This window comes from Apteryx rowi, unplaced genomic scaffold (assembly GCF_003343035.1).
Source record: "Apteryx rowi isolate R43461 unplaced genomic scaffold, aptRow1 scaffold_713, whole genome shotgun sequence".
NCBI lineage: Eukaryota > Metazoa > Chordata > Aves > Apterygiformes > Apterygidae > Apteryx > Apteryx rowi.
In genome coordinates, this window is record NW_020450998.1 from 306,010 (window position 1) to 326,480 (window position 20,471).

The 20,471-nt window shown below is 42.1% G+C and overlaps 1 protein-coding gene across 13 annotated transcripts in view; it reads left to right on the forward strand.

Annotated features, from left to right (window-relative positions):
* Positions 1-20,226, forward strand: part of TP53BP1 (tumor protein p53 binding protein 1) — a 35,780-nt gene extending 15,554 nt beyond the window's left edge. For 7 of the 13 annotated variants that reach the window (XM_026087342.1, XM_026087344.1, XM_026087343.1 and 4 more), the window contains 17 exons: positions 3,872-3,991; positions 4,630-4,866; positions 5,428-5,485; positions 6,748-6,840; positions 7,845-8,349; positions 9,630-9,782; positions 10,364-10,653; positions 10,985-11,161; positions 11,378-11,799; positions 11,931-12,122; positions 14,481-14,684; positions 15,265-15,477; positions 16,076-16,170; positions 18,044-18,243; positions 18,647-18,694; positions 19,068-19,213; positions 19,887-20,226. In XM_026087342.1, coding sequence (XP_025943127.1) covers positions 3,872-3,991; positions 4,630-4,866; positions 5,428-5,485; positions 6,748-6,840; positions 7,845-8,349; positions 9,630-9,782; positions 10,364-10,653; positions 10,985-11,161; positions 11,378-11,799; positions 11,931-12,122; positions 14,481-14,684; positions 15,265-15,477; positions 16,076-16,170; positions 18,044-18,243; positions 18,647-18,694; positions 19,068-19,213; positions 19,887-20,074 — 3,341 coding nt within the window. In that variant the 3' untranslated portion in view covers positions 20,075-20,226. Of the gene's footprint in view, positions 1-3,871; positions 3,992-4,629; positions 4,867-5,427; positions 5,486-6,747; positions 6,841-7,844; positions 8,350-9,629; positions 9,783-10,363; positions 10,654-10,984; positions 11,162-11,377; positions 11,800-11,930; positions 12,149-14,480; positions 14,685-15,264; positions 15,478-16,075; positions 16,171-18,043; positions 18,244-18,646; positions 18,695-19,067; positions 19,214-19,886 lie in introns of those variants that run through there. The other 6 variants (XM_026087347.1, XM_026087348.1, XM_026087355.1 and 3 more) reach the window with 3 other exon arrangements.
* The last annotated feature ends 245 nt before the right edge of the window (positions 20,227-20,471 follow it).

Here is a 20,471-nt window from a genome sequence, read left to right on the forward strand (position 1 = left end):
CTTTCTTTTGAAAGGAGCAATTATTTTCTGCCTGAGGTTCATGAGCTCCTGCCTTCCACTGGCAGTTGGGAAATAACGTTGGTGCCGTCTGGGCTAACCGGTGCTGATGTACATTTTTCTTCTTCTGAATGTTTCTGTGAGCTTCAGGATCTTTCAGAATTTCAGATTCTTGGTCTAAGCAGAGTCTCTTTTTGTCTTGCAGCTTCCACATGAGAGAAACAGCTGTTTCTCTCATCTAGCCCATTTTGCAAAACTATGAAATGCTTTGCTTCAACCAGAGAACTAGCTTCTAGCAATATTCAAGTTTCTTTTGGGGGAAATAATTAGTCTATTTCTGTGCTCATATCCAGTAGCTTTGTCTCTGGTGAGATGTCAGGTGCAGCAGAAGTTGTGCAACCTTTCTCCGTTACTTGCTGTGACTTTTACTGTGATTGGACTTAAGGCATTTTGACAGTTTGTATTAACTGTGAAGAGTCTTTTTTAAAAACAGAGGGAACGTTTTCTGAATTTACTTTTGTCAACACAAATTTGGTTACCTGTTAATGCTATTGTTAAAATGGCTGTTCTGAACTTAAGAGTAGCCACGCTGGCACAGACTAAAGATCCAGTGCACCCCAATGTCCTGAGCACAGTCAAAAGCAGAAGCTTAAGAACAGCATAAGAATAGGCAAGCACATAATAGACTTTTCCCCAAGTACTTTTTCAGTTTACAATAAATGATTTCTTATCAATTAATCTATCCAGTTTCCTCTTGCAGCTGCATAAACTTCTAGCATTTACATCATCGTAGGGCAAAGAATTCCAGTTTAATTGTGTGTTGCATAAAGACCTGCCTTCTTTTGATTTGAACCTGCCTTGAGGTGTTTTATTTGATGCCTCCTAGTTCTTACATTGGAACTCGGTGAACAAGTTATTGGCTCTACCCCCCCTTCATGGTGCCCCTTATGTTATAGGTTTCTATTATATCTCCTCTCAGTCACTTTTTTATTTTTTCCTTAAGCTGAAGAGTCCAGGCTTTCTTAATTGTTCCTTGTGAAGAGTGTGTTCCATAGCTGTAATCATTCTGTTTGTCCTTCTCTGAGACTCTCATATTCTTTGTGCCTTCTGAGAAGGAGAACTGCACACTGTATTCAAAATTCAGGTGAAACATAGATTTAGACAGTGGCATAATCATGTTCGGTTCTGTTTTACTTTCCTGATAATTATTAATGTTTGTTTTGCTTTTGCTATTGCTACTGAGCATTAAGTTGTTCAGAGCTCACTTTTTAGGGCCTGTGTTTTCACCAGAGAAATCCGTGCAAACCACAGTACTTTTGACACAGTTTGTGGAGCCATAGCTCTCTCTAAACTTTGTTTACTTGGGAAGGCAGTTTTACAATTCTTGTTTCATTTGGGAATCTCTCCTCCTGAAAAATGTGTTGTGTTATGAGAGCCACGGTTACATGTGGCACACCTCTTGTAGAGGTAATGGGTAGGGAGAAGAGGTAGAGCAGAGGGAGCTGCACTTGAACTGCTTGAGAGCTGCAGGCTGGCCATCCCTACAGTGGTAGTGTCCTAGAAGCATCAGAGTTGTGTGCAAAAAGGGAAGTGGGACTTTTCTTTTTCTTTAGAAAAGAGGGGGATGATAGCTATGCTTCAGTTAGCTTGACAGATTTGGAAGCTGCCATTATCTCCTTTTATATGAGGGCACAGTTTTGTGCTGTGCTAGTAGCAGCCACTGCTGTATTGTGCTTTAATACAACACAACTCTTCCTGTTGAAGTGTTGTCCAAGCAACTGAAGTTTTTTGTACCTTAGTATTAGCAAACTTGTGGGAGGCAGAGTGGGCCAAAGAAAGATGGAATCTTTTGGTGCTGAACGATAAAAGGAAATGTTATAGGATGATGGTCTTAAGGATATAAGCAAAGTTTGTAGGGAGAAATAGCCTTTTTTGTTATTAGAACGGTTGATGGAGTTAGGAGAAAACAATTAAGCTTTCAGGCATAGAAGTTTTTCAGGTCTTGTGAACATGAAAGCTTGTTTGTTTTCTCTAATAGTATCAGTTGGTTTAGTAATAGATTATCTTTTCTTACAAATGTAGGCCGATCATTTCTTAAGTGTTTTGTTCTTTTGATAATTTGATATCAGTCTGCAAAATGTGGATTTGTAGTCTAGAAGGGATTGTGATATGTAAATTGATCAGCATTCTGTGGAGTTTCTAAAGACTTTGATTTTTAAATAAAACACTTTTTAAATGGAGATCTGCTATAAGTCATAGTATGGCAAGCATGTGCAAGCTATTAGTGAATAATGATCATTGGCCTTTTGATATGGAGTGTACCCAAGGAGCATGAGTATGAAATATCTACCCATCGCAAAAATATGCCTAAGCCTTTAGTTTGATGTTGCAGTATGTTGCAGTTGCTGAACCGTTTCTTTAAAACTTGTGACAGTAGGGCAGGTGATGGTGAAGATAAATTTTCAAAAGGACAATAAATAGCTTTTCACTGGTCAGCATTTTCTGTGGGAGGAATTACATCTTTTTCATGTCCGGTATTTATGGCATCCTTTGCTGCAAGGTAGTTGTATAAATCATATCTTAGTGTCTTGTGCAACCGGAAGAACGATGCACTGCATCTGGCTATAATTAAAAGTGGTATCTGAATGTGTAGCACTCGCTCTTGAATTTAGCATCTTCAATTTGTGTTTTTATGCCCTTAACTAACAATTTTCTGTCCCCGCTTAGTTTTGGGTTGTTTTTTTTCATTTATTTTTTTATACATGGTTATTAAAATTCAGGAGTTAAGTAAATTGTGAACTGTGTTATTAGGGTAATATCTTGGATGAAGTCCAAGGACCAAGTATAGTTTAAGAAAAAGGGGAAAAGAGGAATTAGTGACAAAGATGATGAAAACCTATTTGACCTTAAAATGGGGAGGAAAGGGTTAATCATTCATTCTGTTAGTTTTGTTAAATAATTCAATGCAATTTGGAAAGAGTGCAATTTRCTGATATACCACACTGAGGTTTTGCAAATAGATGACAGGGGGTGAAGGGAGAGGGAGGAACGTTTTACCAATTTATTTATTTTCTCTGTTAGATTTACCATGTTTGGATCTTACAGGATTTATCAGGGAGGTGGTTTCCCTGGTGGGATAGGCTGCCTCATCCAAAAGACCCTGCAGACCCTTACACTAGAGCCTGCGTGAGGAGAGGCAGAAGTGCAGGAATGGACAGAAGTACAGGGCCAGTATGCAGCTGATTATGAAGCTGTAGTATCATTTGCCTTAAGGTTTACTATCCAGGCAAGTTTCTACTCTCATGGTTTAACCCTTAACTGACTGATACTAATTGAGAATGTGTTCAGGCTCATAGATGGCTATCAGAAGTGTATCTGCTGACCATCAGTGTATCTGATGATAAAGCATCATTTTGTGCAAGTTTTCAGGGTACTAATCAGGCTTTATATGCCTTTCAACACACAGCTCTGCCAATTCACTTCAGTTCTAACCCTTCATTTCTCATTTTGGTCTTATCTCTCTTTTCTATGAAAATTCTGAGTATTTTTCGAGCAAAGCTGCATTCTGTAAAAGTCTTATTCATGTCAGGATATTTAGTCTTTCTTTTATCTAGCACCTGGGGACAACTGCATCAAGTTGACCACAGTCCAGACTCTCACCGAGAGAGTTCCTGAGATAATTTATGATGCACATCACAAAAATGTGAGGAAGATCAGTTAGAGCAGCCATCCTGAGACTAGTAGCTCTTCTAGTTCTAGTACAGCACAGCATGAGGGTTATGTTTCTCACCATTTACAGTGAGCCCTGTGCTTTTGGTATTTGGACCAGGGGGCTCCCATCAGATTACTAATCCTGGCTCTCCCTGTCTTTTAGGAACCCCATTTCATTTTACTTTGCCAAAGGAGGGTGATGTCATTCAGCCCTTGATGAACGTAACACCACCGCTTATTGGCCAGCTTAAAATGGAGCCCAGAAGACACAGCACACCAATTGGTGAGTTTGACCTGAATGGCCCTGTTCTGCAGTGGAAGCCTGTTTGGAAACTTTTGATTCTTGATGCAGGAGGATAACTTAAACCCAGTTTGGCAGAAAACATTGCGTTCCTATGAGGAGGGGTCATCATTCTCCACTGTTTCCTCTTTATGTTCTCTCCTTGGTCTCCAGTGAAGGGGTTTGCTCCCTGAGTAATGGGATAGTATGGAACATGTCTTCCTTGAACTCATTGCCCTCCCAGATACACCTCCATTAAAGGATGCAAAAGACCCATCTGATTAGTGAAAAGAAAGAGTTTTAAATTAAAAGATGATTGTTCCCAGTATTCATTATCTTTTGGCAGGACTTTGTCAGGCTCACAAAACAGCAGTCTGGATTTGCTGAATAAAAGAAAGTGTATATTTTTTTGCTTTAGTAATAGTAATGTATGCTGGTCACAAGCTAAAGATGGTATCTTTGCTGCAGAACTTTTATGCTTTAGAGCTCTAGGATGGCCAGACAGGAATTTCCACTACTGCACCATTGCTAGTAGTGCATACAGTGAAGCATCTTCAAAACACAACTGGGACCTGAACCCTGGCGCGGTGGACCACAACAGCTACTCTCATTTTTACTTTTTTCTGTTTTCCTGTTTTCAGTGGATGATAATTGTCCAGACAGCACTATAGCAACTAGTGATGTAACAGCAGAGGGCACAATGGGGACCAACAGTGTCAATGTAGAAAGTGCAATAGTATCAGCAGACGTGTTGGAAGTATGCGAGAAAGGAGATTCCGGTGTGGCTCCTGATGCTGATGGGAAACTCTCTCTGCGAATGAACCTTGTAACCCCTTTGAACGATGGGAGTGAGGAGTCCCTGCCATTCAGCTTGGAAAGTAAGAGAATGGAACCTGGGAACATAGAGGTTTTGCCATATCTCAGCCCTAACTCAAAACTGCTCAGTGGCATTCCCTGAGACTGTCTCAGAGTCACTTCTGAAATCTTTCTCATTTTTCTTTTTGGGCAGTGTCACTTAAATTTGTTTCTCTGTTTCTGCAATGCTCTAAGCAAGGATGGAGTGAGAGGAGAGGCCTCTATTGTGAGGAAAGGTATTTCCAGTAGACTAAAAATTATAATGTACGGTGACTGGCAGCATTCCTGGACAGGAACTGAGTTTGTTTATATTGAGGAGGGAAAAGATATTAAAAATATAATCTGGAGAAAAAAGTTTTGACAGGGTTTTAATCAGAAGAGTAACATTCAGTGTAGTATTCTAAAACTTGTACAAGCTCAGGACCATGATGAGAAGTTGGGAGAGGAAGCCTAGATATCTATCTTCTCATGACAGTCAGCCTTTCTAGTTGCTGGGAGTGCATGGGGGGGGGGGCTGGAAATGGGAAGGAGAGACTGTTCAGGTGTGACATTGAATTCTTCCTCCCTTCCCCCTCTTGTTTCAGAGCCTACAGCCAGTGAAAGGAAAAATGGATCCTCTGCTGTTGCTGGGGCTGTTGCCAGGTAACTGAGGCTTGTTGCTATGCAGAAAGGATGAATACAAAGGTCTTTGTAGATCTTTTTCTGCTCATTACCAACAGCAGGGAAAAAAAAAAATTAAAATGAGATATGAAGCAGGGAGCTCTTTTAAGAGTAGTCATGGCATTAATTCCTTAGCTCTTGCAGTGTGTTTTGTATACATAAGCATGGATATAAGGTTAATGCCACACATGCTGTTCTGCTATAGACTTTGTGCTTCCTACTAACATCTTTATTTTGCCCCCTTTGATTATAGTCAAAGCATAAATTTGTGTCTCATTCAGTCCAAAGTGCAATCTGCACTATCCACCTCTTAAATTTCGAATAAGTGTTTTTCTGCTTTCTTTCTGTGCTGCACAATCTTCTGGAAGGAATCTCAACTCCTGAGGGTTTTGAAAGAGAGTATTCTTTTTGATGTGAGGCTGATAGAAGCATAACTAACCAAGTCAATGGTATACTGTAATCACAATTAACATGTTGACCAACATTTAAGTGTTTCCCTTGTTCTTTTCATGTGTATTTGTTTATCTGTTGCCTCGCACTTAAGAAATAAGGTTTTGGGGACAGGCTGACTGCAGTGTACTGTATTTGCACAGTGCCTAGCATTGCTGGTTTTGAGGAATATGGTTTGTAAGTAATAATAATCTGAGTCAGAAGATAGGGACTTATAGTCATCTGACTGAAGTATAAGGGTTTGAAGCAATGATAACATTCTGAAATAAACTCAATATCTCTTGTCACAGGATTGCATGCTGGATGGTAATCATGTCTCACTGTTGAGAATGGGTGGCCTTTGTAGGTACAGGTTGAATTTGATCTCTTAGGGTCTGCTTTATAGCTGTCATTCCCAATATTTTTGCGGTGTCATGAGGATCCTGACAAGCCATAAACGATCTAATGGTGTCCCCTGGTGGTTATGAAAGGTAGTGGTTGGTGAAATTCATGATAATGCTGATATTTTCCACCCTATGTTTCCTGGAATTTCTCGATTGCTTTTGGCTGTGAGGGTTTCTGAAGAAATGACAGAAATGCTTATGCAATTGCAAATTGTTTCTTGACCTTTGAGACTGACCGTCTCGATCTTTATTCTGTGACTGTATAGGTCAACAAACTCAATTTTAATACCAGTTGGATTTGTTTTTTTCCAAGTAGCTAGAGAATTTTATTTTTCTGTCAAGGAATTTTTCTGTTCCCTGATGTGTGTGGTTTTTTGTTTGTTTGTTTGTTTTCTTAATCTGCACTGCTAGCTCCCAGAAGTCATCATCTGTGTTTAGTCGTGTTTGTGAAGTTCGGCGAGAGGATGAGGCCAGAGGCCATGGTCTTTCCGCTTCTCCATTTAGGTAACTACTCAGTCTTTGCCTGCCAGTCCTGGTTGGACTTACATGCACGTGTGCATTTCCTATGTCAAAGAAATTCCACTAGGTCACAGCCTTTGGGTGACTTAGAAGGTTGGGGACAACAGGGTAAGTAGAATCAGTACTGTATGTTTGTCTTTGTCTCATATGGTAAGCAGACTTATCTTTTTGACTGAGAAGTGATGTGATTGCAGCTGGCTAATATGCTTAGATGAAATCTGGGGCTTGGAAGAGCTGACAGCATATTTAGAGCTGCTTCCATGCCTTTTCTTGCTCCTGTCCCCAGATCTTCTGACCTGTTCTGTTTGTTGCTATTTCTGCTATTGTCTTCTCTCCAAGGCTGTCAGTTTTCACTGTGTATGGTTGCTTTTAAAAGGACTGTACTGCTGCGTAGCTGATAGGGATAAGGTTGCTGGCTGGAGTATTAGGTGTAGGAGTCTTTTACTTCAGACTCCTCCAAGTCTCTCAAGTACATGAGGGAAGCCAAATGGTTACTTCTTAGTATGGCTCAGTATACGATCCCATGTAATATCTGATAATGCTGTGACTGGGCAGAGAAATTCTAGTGAAAACATGGGATGGCATTCATATTTATGTTCCTGCCTTTTCTCCCCAGGACTGGTTATCATTGCTTCAAGCCAATGGAATGCTGGAGCAGACTGTAGCACCTTCAAGGATGGCATGACTTCCAGAAGCATTTTGCATAGTTGGTGCCTGATATGTGGAGCATAGGTTGCTTTAGTAATGTTTGCAAAAACTTTAGAATTCCTAGTTCTGTATAGGTGTCAGCCATTCTCCTTGCAGCCAGGTGAATCAGTTGAGAGATGTCACAGGTTTATTTTATACTTTGAAAGCTCACCAAGTGAGTTCTTTACAGTTCTACAAAGCAGTTGAATGACTGCCAGTTTATCTTAAAATGCTTTCACTTGAATATTGGACTTCTTGCTTTTTTGATCATTAATGTTGATCTGTATGTAACTGGTTTGCAGGGGGAATCTATTCAGTTTTCCTGGCACACAAGAAGATAAGGAACTGTGTAAAAATCCTGGTGACTGGCAATGCCAGCAGCACAAGGCAGAGGACAGTGGTGGACAGGTCCAAATTTCTCAGCAGTTGCAGCAGGACTACAATCAACAGCCTTCTCATGCAGAGGAAGTTGAATCTATGGAGACTGGTATTGTAAGCGGTCAGACAGAAGAAGGGGAAAGAATGCCAAAGAAACCAAATAAGGCTGTGACAGCTGAAGAGAGGGCTGAAGGCCAAGAGAGGTGGGCGAACACCAATAATAAAGGGATTCAAACTGCAGCAGATTTTGCCCCAACAACTGTTACAACAGCAACACAAACGGCAGAAGAACTTTGTGGGCAGGTGGAAGTGGGAACTAGTATGTCTGGGCAAAGACCTGACCGACAAGATGCAAACATCCAAACTGAGGAGAGTGGGGAAAAGCTTGTGAATGCCTCTGGAGAGGACACAGACTCTCTGCACAGTCAGGTGGGATGAAGGTTGCTTGTATTTAATTTTACTGCTTTAGACCAGTTAAATATTCCCTCAGTCAGTAAATCACTTAGGGTAGTTTTTCTGACACGCAGAAAAAAAGAAAAGAAACAACTTTAAAATGTTACTGTCACAAGCTTTCCTGTGTGAACTTTACACAAATGCTAAGATAGCAGCACTTGGTGGACAGAGTAAGTCTGGGAAGTAAATGTCTCCATATTTGTTTTCCGGAGAAATGTGGTAGGTGGTTTTTTTTGGTGTCCAGATATGGTTAAAGCTATTTAAAAAAAAAAAAAGCACCTTCTGTTGGTTGGAGGTAGAAGTTGCAGGAGATTTTGAATGAAGGGTTTGATGCCTCTTACTTTGCACCAACCAGCTTTTGACAGCTTATTCTGCCACTCCATCCAGTGACAATGGATAAACACCCTAGGGGAGAGCTCCTCCAGAGAAACCCCTTCAAGTGTCCATAATAAACTGTCATCTTGAAATAAGTGCAGAACATTCTAACAAGGTGAATAACTTCAAGTTAATATATCAGAAAGTTTGCATACTAGAGAAGAATCACTGCTTCAAAGTTGCAGTTTGCATATTTCCATGTGACCATAAGGACTAGAAAAATGGTTGTTTATAAACTTGAATGCAGAATAGTGCATTCTCTGGTAAATTTGAGATTAGCAGGGCCATTAATATGCAGTGCAACAGTGATGTGGTGTGTCTGAGGGCCCACTGAATGAAAGCAGTATCAGAAGCCATACTAAGCAAGTTTGCTGTTTCCTCCTTAGACCACTGTGATTTTCCCCTCTTCCAACCCCCCTTTCCCCTCCCCCCAAGGCAGTCATCAAAATGTGTTGTCTGGTAAACTTTAAACAGTTCTCCCCTGTTCAGGGTCTTTCATCTTGTTGCTTCTAACATACAACAAGATGCAGATGCTGAAAGGTTCTTTGCTGCAGTACTTGAGCAGCACCATTTGAACTGTTTGTTTCTAGTGCTTGCTGACTTAAAGCTGTTGGGTTATCTGTTTCCTTTGACACCCAGTGTAGATGTTTCTGAACAATTTTTCCAAAAGTAATTGGGATTTAGGAATGATAACGTGGTGAGTGTGAGAATCTAGAAGAAACTGTCCCATGAGAACTGGACTACCAAGCAGATCCTGTTTGTATGTAGCTATCTCCTGATAATATGGCATGAAAAAAACTGTGCTGCAAAGTATCTCTACCCAGAGGAAATTTGCTTTTGATTGTGGTCTGTTTTGTTCTTGATTTATTCTGTTATTACAGGGAGAGGAGGAATTTAACCTTCTTCATCCACCCAGAGGCCGGGTTCAACATCGCCACATACGAACTATTCGAGAAGTACGCACTGTTGTTACACGTGTCATCACGGATGTTTACTACATAAATGGTGCAGAGGTGGAACGAAAGGTAGTTGAGGTAAGTTCTTGTTTCCAGGGCTAAATGTAATGATATATTGGCTGAAAAACAAAATGAATTCAAATGCGAATATGTTGTGGCTGCAGAAAACAAGAATTGAGTGAACAAGCCAGCCTGCTGAGGGGGTAACTTTTCTCCATCAGTGAACATGTAGACTATGTAGTGCATGTTGAAAGCTGTGTATATGTTGCTGGTGTATTTCATACTTGTTATTGTATTCGGAAGACATTCTGTTGTCTTTTTTTCCTGAAGAAGAAGACTTTATTATCCTCTTCTAATTATTTTGAAGTTCTTGGGAAGGTTGTCAGAAAAGAGATTTCAGAGYGGGCAGAAATTCTGTTTGGTCAGCAAAAATCGCTTCTACCTTTTAAATCAAACCGTGTAAGGTAATTTTGCCTTCTAGCCTGTTCTGCAACTCAGTGGCACTGAGAATGCCCCTCTCTACCTTTGATCAGTCTAGACTCTCTCTCTGGGTGGTTATCATCTATTTCATGAATGTGGTTTCAACTTCTCTGCACTCTTGCATGGTGATTATAGCGCCTCCATCTAACAACCATTTGTCACCTCTCTTTTCTCATAAGGAGACTGAGGAGCCTGTAGTGGAGTGCCATGAGTGTGAGACTGACACATCCTCCTCTAGAACTGCAGTGGGCTCATCACTGACCTCAGGGGACCTTGGCGATGTCAGCTCCTTCTCATCTAAGGCCTCAAGCCTCCACCGTACATCCAGTGGAGCAAGTAGTGGTCACTCTGCCACACACAGCAGCAGCAGCTCAGGGCGAGGAACAGGAGCTGTCAAAGGGAAAGCGTGCGGGACGGAAACCGGAGAGTTTGCTTTACCCATTGGCAGAGGCATCTTAGGAAAACTAAGGTACCAGCAGAGCTTTGGGAAAGAAAGAGTAGATATTTTGTAGAAGTGAACAGCTGACTTGGGTGGAATGTGAAAGCAGGGTAGACCTTAAACCAAGAATTTTCTGGCTTGATATACAGAAATGAGGACATAGTCTTTGCTTTCCCATCTGTTCTTCCTGAAAGGGTAGAGGTTGTTTTCTTGTGATGCATTACTTCTCCTAAGCTCTTGATGGTTTAGCAGTGATGAGGCAAATTTTTTGTCCAGTTGTCAAATCACAGTGAAAACTGGGGAGATCTAATGAGCTGGCAGCTCTTTTCCGAACAGTTAACTGAACTAATTAATTCTCTAGTCCTAGGAAAGGAGCTGGTCAGCCAGCGTCTCCTCTCAGGGTTAGCCAGACGGGAGTGCTTCCTTGTGAGGAAGATGAGGACTCTATGCTTGGCGCTCGTCAGGGTGGAAGAGCACCTGTGACACCTCGTGGGCGAGGAAGAAGAGGCCGTCCGCCATCTCGAGTAACGGGAACAAGGTACCCCGAAAAAGGAGACTGTAATCTAAACTTTATTGTCAAGGAAGAGAATGGGGAGCTGGTGTCTTAATGTGACGGAGAAAAAGGAGTACAGAGTATTTCAGGAACTAGTTTTTAGAGGCAGCATGTAGCAGCTGCAAGCATCTCACCCAAATATTCTGCACCTAGTAGCTGCTTTTCCTGATCTTTCTGGGGCTGCTTTTGTCTTTTCTACAGAGATTTAACTGGATTGCCTGGTGTGGAGGATCTCTCAACTACAGCATCACCCGAGGAGAAATCATTTATTCGTACAGTTCGCCTGCCAGATGGAGGGGAGAAATCTGACACTGCTGGCTTCTGTGCCTTACGTCGAAGTGACTCTCCAGAAATCCCATTACAAGTGGTGGCTGGTCCTTCAGACTGTGCAGATTCATCCTCTGGAAGCAGCTTTGTGGGCCTCAGGGTTGTAGCAAAGTGGTCCTCAAATGGCTACTTCTATTCTGGGATGATTACTCAAGATGTTGGGGCAGGAAAGTACAAGCTGCTCTTTGATGACGGGTATGAATGTGATGTGCTAGGAAAAGATATTTTACTCTGTGACCCTATCCCTCTGGAGACTGAGGTGACTGCACTCTCAGAGGATGAGTACTTCAGTGCAGGTAAGAGCAGTACTCGAGCTCAATCCTTAGCTTCTCTGAGCTGCTGGATCTAATGGGAGATGGACGCTTGTGCAGGAGGATGAGAAGCCTGGATGTAGTTGGTTAACAACTGTCATTTGCTGTCTTGTCAGGTGTAGTGAAAGGACACCGGAAGGAGTCTGGAGAGCTATATTATTGCATTGAAAAGGAAGGCCAGAGGAAGTGGTACAAACGGATGGCTGTTATCCTGTCTCTGGAACAAGGAAATAAGCTCCGGGAGCAGTTTGGGCTAGGTCCTTATGAACCTGTCACCCCCCTGACCAAGGCAGCTGACATCAGCCTTGGTAAGGGGAGACTGCGCTGAGCTCCTGTATGTAGTTTGAAGACCTCCTGTTCTGCARCTTGTGCCTTTGAGATCTTTCTGTTTCCTCATCTGAATTATCCGTATCTAGATCTTTCTGAGTATTCAATAATGCTTTCAGAGTTGAGTGGGAACTACCTAAGAATTGAGCTGAGCCAGATCAAAGGTCCATCTAGCTCTGTGCACTGCCTCAGACTGCAGCTTTTCTGAATTTACCAGGGGAGATTGAACAGAGAGAGCACAGGGAGACCCAGTTCCTCTGGCTATGGCCCATTAGACAGATTCTTCCATGTAAAAGAAAACCTTTTAAAACTTAAGGGAAGGGCTCAGGTGGGTGTAAATACGAAATTGAGAGCAGAACAAAATCTGATGTGCTGTTTGGTCTAGACTTTATAACAAGATCTTTGAGATCCTTTTCTTAGTGTGTCTTGCCCAGAGAGTTAATGGTGTTGGCTAGCTTGTGGAGTTGACTAGGTTTTCACATGCAACCTTACCACCTTACTTGGTGTTTTACTTTCTCTTTTTTAAACTTACAATACAGCCTTCAGTCTGCTTCTCTAGATTTAAGCCATGAGTTTTGCCTTTGCATTATACTTCAGGTTGTTTCTTCTTCACTGTCTATGTTGCCTTCCCACAATGTGATTGTTTATTTCAGGTTCTGGCCCTTTTCCTGCTTACCTCTTCTACAGATCCTTACACTCTTTTGATGTGTGTGGTAATCCACGTGCAATACATTGTGACATATGAACTTTGTTTCTTTAAGACTCTAGTGCACTAAGTGCAACTGTTTAATCAGCTTTTGATTAAAAACTACATGTTGTCGTTTATATATATTACTAGAATACTGTCAAACACAATAATAATGTGTCCCTAAAGACAGACTAGTCCTTTCTTCTATCTACAGTCTGTGTGAAGGTTCTTGGGTTGCAATGGATCTGAAATTTTGACTGGCTAATATCCACCACAGCCAGTAGGGTGGTGAGCAGGTACTTCTTCCCAAGAGCTGGCACCAACTCCTTCAGGCACTGTTTATGGATTATTTTGTGACAAATACTTTGATCCTGCAGTTCTTGGTGTCTGATAATACTGAAGTGTCCTTAGCCTCAAATTCCTCTACATGTATAACCACCACAGCTTTGTAGTTACTTTAAGCACAGTTCTAGTCCCTGTTTTCTTCAACTCTAAATCCCCTTTCCCATTCAAGTCTCCTATTCCTCTATCCTCTGCCCCTGCTCCCACATTTCCCGACTTCACATTTGTCTCGGTACAGATATTGGCTATCAGTTTGGATTGAAATTGTTTCTTTGCATTAATGTGACTGGGCAGAAAGAAATCTAGAAGCGTTACAGGAAGTCAAAGATTTGCTCAAACAGAGAGGAAAAAAAAAGGCAGAAAAAAAGTGATGTTAACAACTGTTCTGGGTAATGAAGTAACTTCTACATATCAGTCTACTGATACAGCAGGTTAGCCAAACTTCTTGTAGCTAAGTTTTCCTGGCTTGATTTCTGTGATCTCAGCAGAGTCAACTTTGGCTTTCTAAAATATCACCTAGCCTTTCTAGACTTCTTACTTCTTCAACTTAACACGGCTTTTCCTCTATATGAATTTGTGAGTGAGAACAATGTCACTCATTCAGCCTCTATACAGAGTTGCTGAGCTTGGGGAGCCACAGGCAGGTGTACAAGTTGGTGCCTCACTAAGAGTGAAAGCCACAAAAGCAAGTTTTAAGATGTCAGTTGCACTGTAATTCTTTTCCATATTCAAGCTCTTACCTTGAAGACAACACTATTCAGTTTAGTCCTTATTCATCAAAGAGTTGAACTGTCTTGTGTTTGCTGCTAATGAAAATACTTATGTTGACAGTTGTCTTGGAGCAACTGATGTGCAGGTGTTTGCTTGTGTCTCTATCAAATGGCTGGCAGTATAAGTCAAGCAAATTGTGTCATGGGCCACATGCTGTGTATGCCTGCTTTTTAAGTGACACTGTGTGCAAGAAGAACGGGTATTTTCTTTAAGAGGGAACACAGGTGCTTGCAGATAGATGACTGAGAGTGACGAGCTTCCAAGATAGTGATGGTTGCAGTGCTCGCTTACAGTTGGTGGGAGGCTGCTACGATACTGACCGTTCAGCAGTACTGGGAGGAAGAGAGACTGGCAAGATATAGGACCTGAGAAGAAAGATGTACATGCAAGATTTTCTTTTTGCTCTTTTCTGTCAGAGGGTGATAGTACGTGCCTGCTAGGTACTACTAAGTTTAGCCATCTCTGGACAGATATGTAGGATGAAAGATTATGGAGTTAGGTGACAGCTGATGACTAGTCTCTGCATACTGTGTTATAGATAACCTCGTGGAGGGGAAGCGGAAGCGACGTAGTAACCTTGGGTCTCCCAGCACTTCCAGCAGTAGCACAACTCCTACTCGTAAAGGGCTGGAGAGTCCACGCATCCCACTGGGAATGCTATCTGGGAAGAGGAAACTTGTTGCCTCTGAAGATGAGAGATCCCCGGCTAAACGTGGGCGCAAGTCAGCAACAGTAAAGCCTGGTGAGAACCTTGTTTTCTGCTCTTAAACTTGCAGTCAGCCTTTTTTTCCTCCCTGATTGATATTTCTGTAATTGATCTTTCCACTTCCCATAAGCCAAAAGCAGAGTAGATTACCTCTTTGCCTGGCAGGGTTTGAGACTGATTCTCCTTGGACGCGTTCAGCAGCCAGAGTTGCTTTTAGCATAATTTGAATACTTATCTGCAGTCTTTTCAGTTCTGTCTTTTGGAAATGTCCTTTGCGACATACTGTTCTGACCTTAATGCTGTGATTTGCCTCTCTCCTTGCTCATCTGTTTAGTCAGTCCTGAAACACTTATTGCTGGGAAGGGCCCCTTTGTTTCAGGACGCTGACAGACTGGCAAACACTGTCCCGTTAGTCATTCAGGCTATGATTTGAAGATCCTTTGCAACCATAAGGGTAAAAGACCCCTACCTAACCTAGCTTAAGGCTGGCTTGATTCTGTCTCCCTCTGTCTCTCCTAGTAAAATAACCAAAACTGAACATAATCTAAATCCTTCCCAGGGTCTTTCTACTGAACCTGACTTTTGAGACTCATGGTGCTTTTCTCTCTCTCCACAGGAGCTGTGAGACCAGCAGAGTTTGTGAGCACCTGTGAAAGTGTAGATGCTGTAGACCCCCCAGTACTGGAGGACCATCATGGCCCGTTGCCCCACAACAAGACCCTCTTTTTGGGCTATGCCTTTCTTCTCACCATGGCAACACCGAGTGACAAATTGGTCAATCGCCAGAAACCATCAGATGGTCCTGCAGGGAGTAGTGAAGAGGAAGAAGGTGAGATCAATCTTCCTCGTTGCATTTCCAAGTGGAACCATGTGGCTTTAGGAAAAAGGCTGGATGCTATTTGATCAGGCATTTGTGTGAGTGCCAGTTTTTCCTTTTTGCTGCTTAGTCCAAGATGTATTAGGCACTTTGAAGAAAGGAGCTAAAACTCAGACGGAAACGTAGCAAGCATCGATGATGATCACAGGGCTGTTCAGGAAGTTAAAAAAACATGTGAAAATCGGTGAGATAGGAAGACTTGGAGTAGTATAATTTGAGAAGGAAGGTTATCAGAGATACAGGATAGTGCTGAGAACCACAGGTCTTAAAAGCATGGATAGGTTGTTCCAATTTGCTTTTGCTATGGTGGTGTTTCGTGTAATGAACTGCAGCATGATGAAAGCCACAACATGTTCACTTGGCTAGTTTGGCCAGTGTTGTGCTCCCCTTTCTGCTGCCTTTTTTTGGAGTCTCCTGAGGGTTTCCTCTAGATGTTCTTAAGAGAAAAGGTTGGGGTCTGTCTTGGGATGGGTGAGGGCTCTGTAGACTGAGGGGGGTATGGATATGAGCATATTATAGCCACAGATTTAACTTTCTATTTCTGCTCTAGAATTTTTAGAGGTGACTCCATACAACAAACATTACATAGCACAGCAGCTGCGAGCAGGAGCTGGCTATATCCTGGAAGACTTCAATGAAACACAGGTAAGAGCTTGCAGAGTGGTCTAGAACCATAGAATCACAGATTAGTTGAAGTTAGAGAAGAGTATGAGTATCTTCTCTATGTCCTTCCATCAGATACTTATACGCATTGATAAGATCCCCTTTAGCTTTCTCTTCTCGAGGCTCAAAAATCCTGGTGCTCTCAGCCCCTCCTCACATGTCAGATGCTCCAATCCGTTAATCATCTCAGTGGCCCTTTGCTGGACCTGCTCCAGTATGTCTGTGTCTTTCTTCTACTGGGAAACCCAGAGTGAACACAGTAATCCAGATGTGGTCTCACCAGTGCTGAGCAGAGGGGAAGGATCACCTCCCTTGACCTGCTGTCAGTGCTCTTCCTAATGCAACCCAGCATGCTGTTGGCCGCCTTTGCTGCAACAGCACTTTGCTGGCTCATGATCAACTGGTCATCCAGGAGGACATGGTGGATATATACACACACACACACACACACACACACACACGCACACCTGTATATCTATACACATACATATACATACATGACATGGCAATTTACTATCAAAATTTAATTTCAGCTGCTTTTGCAACTTGTAGTGGGCCTGCCTAACCCAGCAGTTAATCACCATACAAAATGGCAGCGAAGAAGATACATATGCGATAAATTCAAATGACCTGTATAAAAAAGATTTAAAAAAAGAACATGGGCCAATTAATCTGAAAGATCCCAAATAACTCTGCCAGAAGACTGAGCCACATTGCAGCTGGTGAAGAATTTAATGATGATATTTTAGTTATACCAATCAGTAATATTGTTTTCTATAAAACAAGTTTTTTCAAATGTGCTACTGACTTTGTAAGAACAATCCAATTTGTCTAATAACTGGAACAGACTATCCTTAGTGTATACAAATAATTTGACCTAGTCCTGTGCAAAATTCTAAATTTAAGTAAAAGTGACACTAAATGAAATTATTGGTATCCAAATAAATCTGGTAGATGAAGAGCTCTATCTGCAAATGTACAATCCTGCATTCATGGGCATGGCCCTGTATGGATGGTGTTTTGGTGGGTTTTTTTTTTCCTTCGTCAAAACCTAGGGAAAATACCATAAGGAATTTAGGGTAATCAATGGCATTTGGAGGTAATATAGAACAGGAAAGTATTAAACTGTGTTTTCATTGTTATGTACAAATCTAGATTGTTTGATTCTCTATGCTCATTTGAAGTACAAGGTAACAGGTTAGATAGTATATGATACATGTACATGTGAAGAATGTAGGCACATATGTACAGAACCTTCATATGATGCAGTGATGCTGACAAGAATTTACAAGTAATGATGGCTCCCAGGGTGAGCGTATTAATTTCTGCTTGGTTCAGTCAAAGTCTTTTCCTCTAGCTATATAAAGAGGGCATATAATAGAAGGCAAAACCAGAACAACATCCTACAGACTGCATGGCAGATGATAGATTTAAGTTTGGGTTTTGGGGGGTTTCTTTGTTTGTTTGTTTTTCTCCAAATCGGAAAGTAAGGTTCAGATTTTTGACAGAGAGGATAAATTGCCCTTAGAGCAACTTGCCCAAGCATCTAGAGGATTTTCTAGTGACTAGTCCCAGCCTAAAAGATGAATCTCCTCCTCTGTCTCACCTGGAAGAAATAGGCAAAAAACTCTGCCTAGTAATTTTTGTATTATGCCTGCGTACTGCATGGCTTAGACTAGGTGGTCATTATAGTTGCTTCTGATTTCAGGATCTGTTAATCTAATTCATTTTTCACAAAAATATGGCTGTAAAACTCCTAGTTTTGATCATTTTCTTCTTTAAAGGGTTTACTGGCAGGATACTTTCAGTGCAAGCACTACATCTCCTGTTTACATGTCTTTTATCTCCCCTGTAGTGTAATGCAGCATATCAGTGTCTTTTAATTGCGGACCAGCATTGTCGAACTCGGAAGTATTTACTGTGCCTTGCCAGAGGGATCCCTTGTGTGTCTCATATCTGGGTCCATGACAGCTGTCATGCTAACCAGCTTCAAAACTATCGAAATTACCTTTTGCCAGCTGGTTATAGCCTCCAGGAGCAAAAGTTGCTAGAATGGTAAGTGCCAAATAACCATGATCTGAGTGCACAGGCTAAGTAAGGAGAGAGAGCTGTTAGCTTGGAAGGCTCTTGAATACTTGCAAGGACTGAAGGTGTCCCTAGTACTGCTCCCCATGTTTTCTTTTCCATATGGGAACAGCGCTCCTACCTCTTTCTTGGTTTTACAGTGACATCTAATGCAAAGGTAGAATTGGGTGCCATATACAAAAAGGCAGTCTTCTGGGAAATATGAGAGGGGGATTTCAATCTCCTCATGAGAAAGATGTAATTCAGGCAAGACTTATCCCATCCTTGCCTGACTCTTCTAATTGCTCTGATTTGGAAAAAAGGGGATGCCACTTCCTTCTCCTCTTGCATATTTTGAAACCAGCTTCTGCATTTTCTGTGGAATCTAATCCAGTAGGTTTGCTCTGAGAGAACGTCTGTCACATCAAACTCATCCGGCAAGGTAAGGGAAGTTTGCAAATCCCTGTGGGCTTTTGTGCAGGAGAATGATGCCTGCCTGCTCAGCCCTGTCAAAGCTGAGGCATTTTGGATATGTACAGAAAAGGTGGCTCAGGATTGGGGAGGAGCTTAGCCTAACTTTGGATTTTTGGACCCTGCATCCCCTCCATGTGGTATTTCAGGTCTAGTTCTGTTTTCCTATCTATAAACAGAGGATAGTTGCTCCAGGTATTTCAGGGGAGCGGTAAGAGGACAAGTCATTGCAAAATATTCAAGAACCCATATGGGAGCCAGTCAAGTGACCAGATAATGGTCCCCAAATGAAGTTCCAGATTATACAGGATTCCCAGCAGTCTGCATCTTTCTTCTTTTTCCAGGCACCCCCGAGAAAACCCATTCCATAACTTGAAGGTTCTCCTGGTGTCAGACCAGCAGCAGAACTTCCTGGATCTGTGGTCTGAAATCCTCATGACAGGGGGAGCAGCATCTGTTAAACAGCATTACTCAAATGCTCACAACAAAGGTACTCATTGGCCAGTCTCCCCCCTACCCCAGTCTCTCATGCATAGTAGCTGGGAATCCTGTGCCACTGTGGTCTCTAGTATAGTCCTAAAACCATTTAGGATGGCTTATGAGGATGTCTTTAAGAATACAGGAAGGCAAAGTGTGGAGCAAAGGGCAGATACTAGTTCTCTGCTTGAATGTAATCTAGGAGATGCTTCTTTTCCAGATAAACATATGCTGAAGTAATTTAGGATGTGGGCAGTCGGCCTCCAGCCTATGTTAACAGGGAGAAACTTAGTCATGAGTTGCTCCCAGACCTTCTGTAGGGCACTAAAATGTCTCTTGCTTGTCCCCCTGAACTCCTGTGTGCACACGCAACTGTCTCTCCCTCTCCACATGGGATGTAGGCCCTGGTACTCACAGGCTGAAGTCAAGCTCATTATCTACTGCCTGTAATGTTGGCTACTAATGTTGAATTTCTGTTAGTTAATTTCTACCTGGACTAGAGGGACTCCTTTACTTACAAGGTGCAGTCTTGCTGTAGAGCATGTCTGTACAAAGAGAATTCACTGGCTAGGAATGAGAGGAGATGGAAGAGAGATTTGGAGTAGTGAAACACACTGATCATCTGCAGCAGGGAAGGTCCTTTTCTTTTTCTCACCTGACAGATGCCTGTCTTTCCTCCTGTGCAGATATTGCTTTGGGTGTTTATGACGTGGTGGTGACTGATTTTTCCTGCCCAGCTGGTCTCTTGAAGTGTGCAGAAGCATTACGGCTGCCTGTTGTGTCGCAAGAGTGGGTGATCCAGAGCCTTATTGCTGGGGAGAGAGTAGGCTACAACAAGCATCCGAAATATAAACATGACTATGTCCCCCACTAAACTGCCCTTTGCCCTGCCCACCTTCTGTTGTGCAGACTGTGTTTTAATCAGGTTTTAAATGTTTGTGTAATTGAACAATGTGCATGGATTACTGTATATAGTTTTATTTGCTGGACTTTTATGATGAAATAAATGTTGAATCTCTTGTGGTAGCTGCTGGGGCTTCTGACTTATCTGAACTTGTCCCAGGGTCTTGCCCAGAGAAGGAGGCAGAGGGAAAGAAATGCCTACATTTCTCTGGGCTGAATAACACTAATACTCTCCTATTTTCTACAAAGATAGACAGCAACACAAAGGCAGTTATAAATGGAAGGAAAGATGATCTCATCTGACAGGCTGTATGTGCAGAGAAGTATATGCCTATGACCAAGTGCAGGGCAGCAGCAGCACTTCTCTT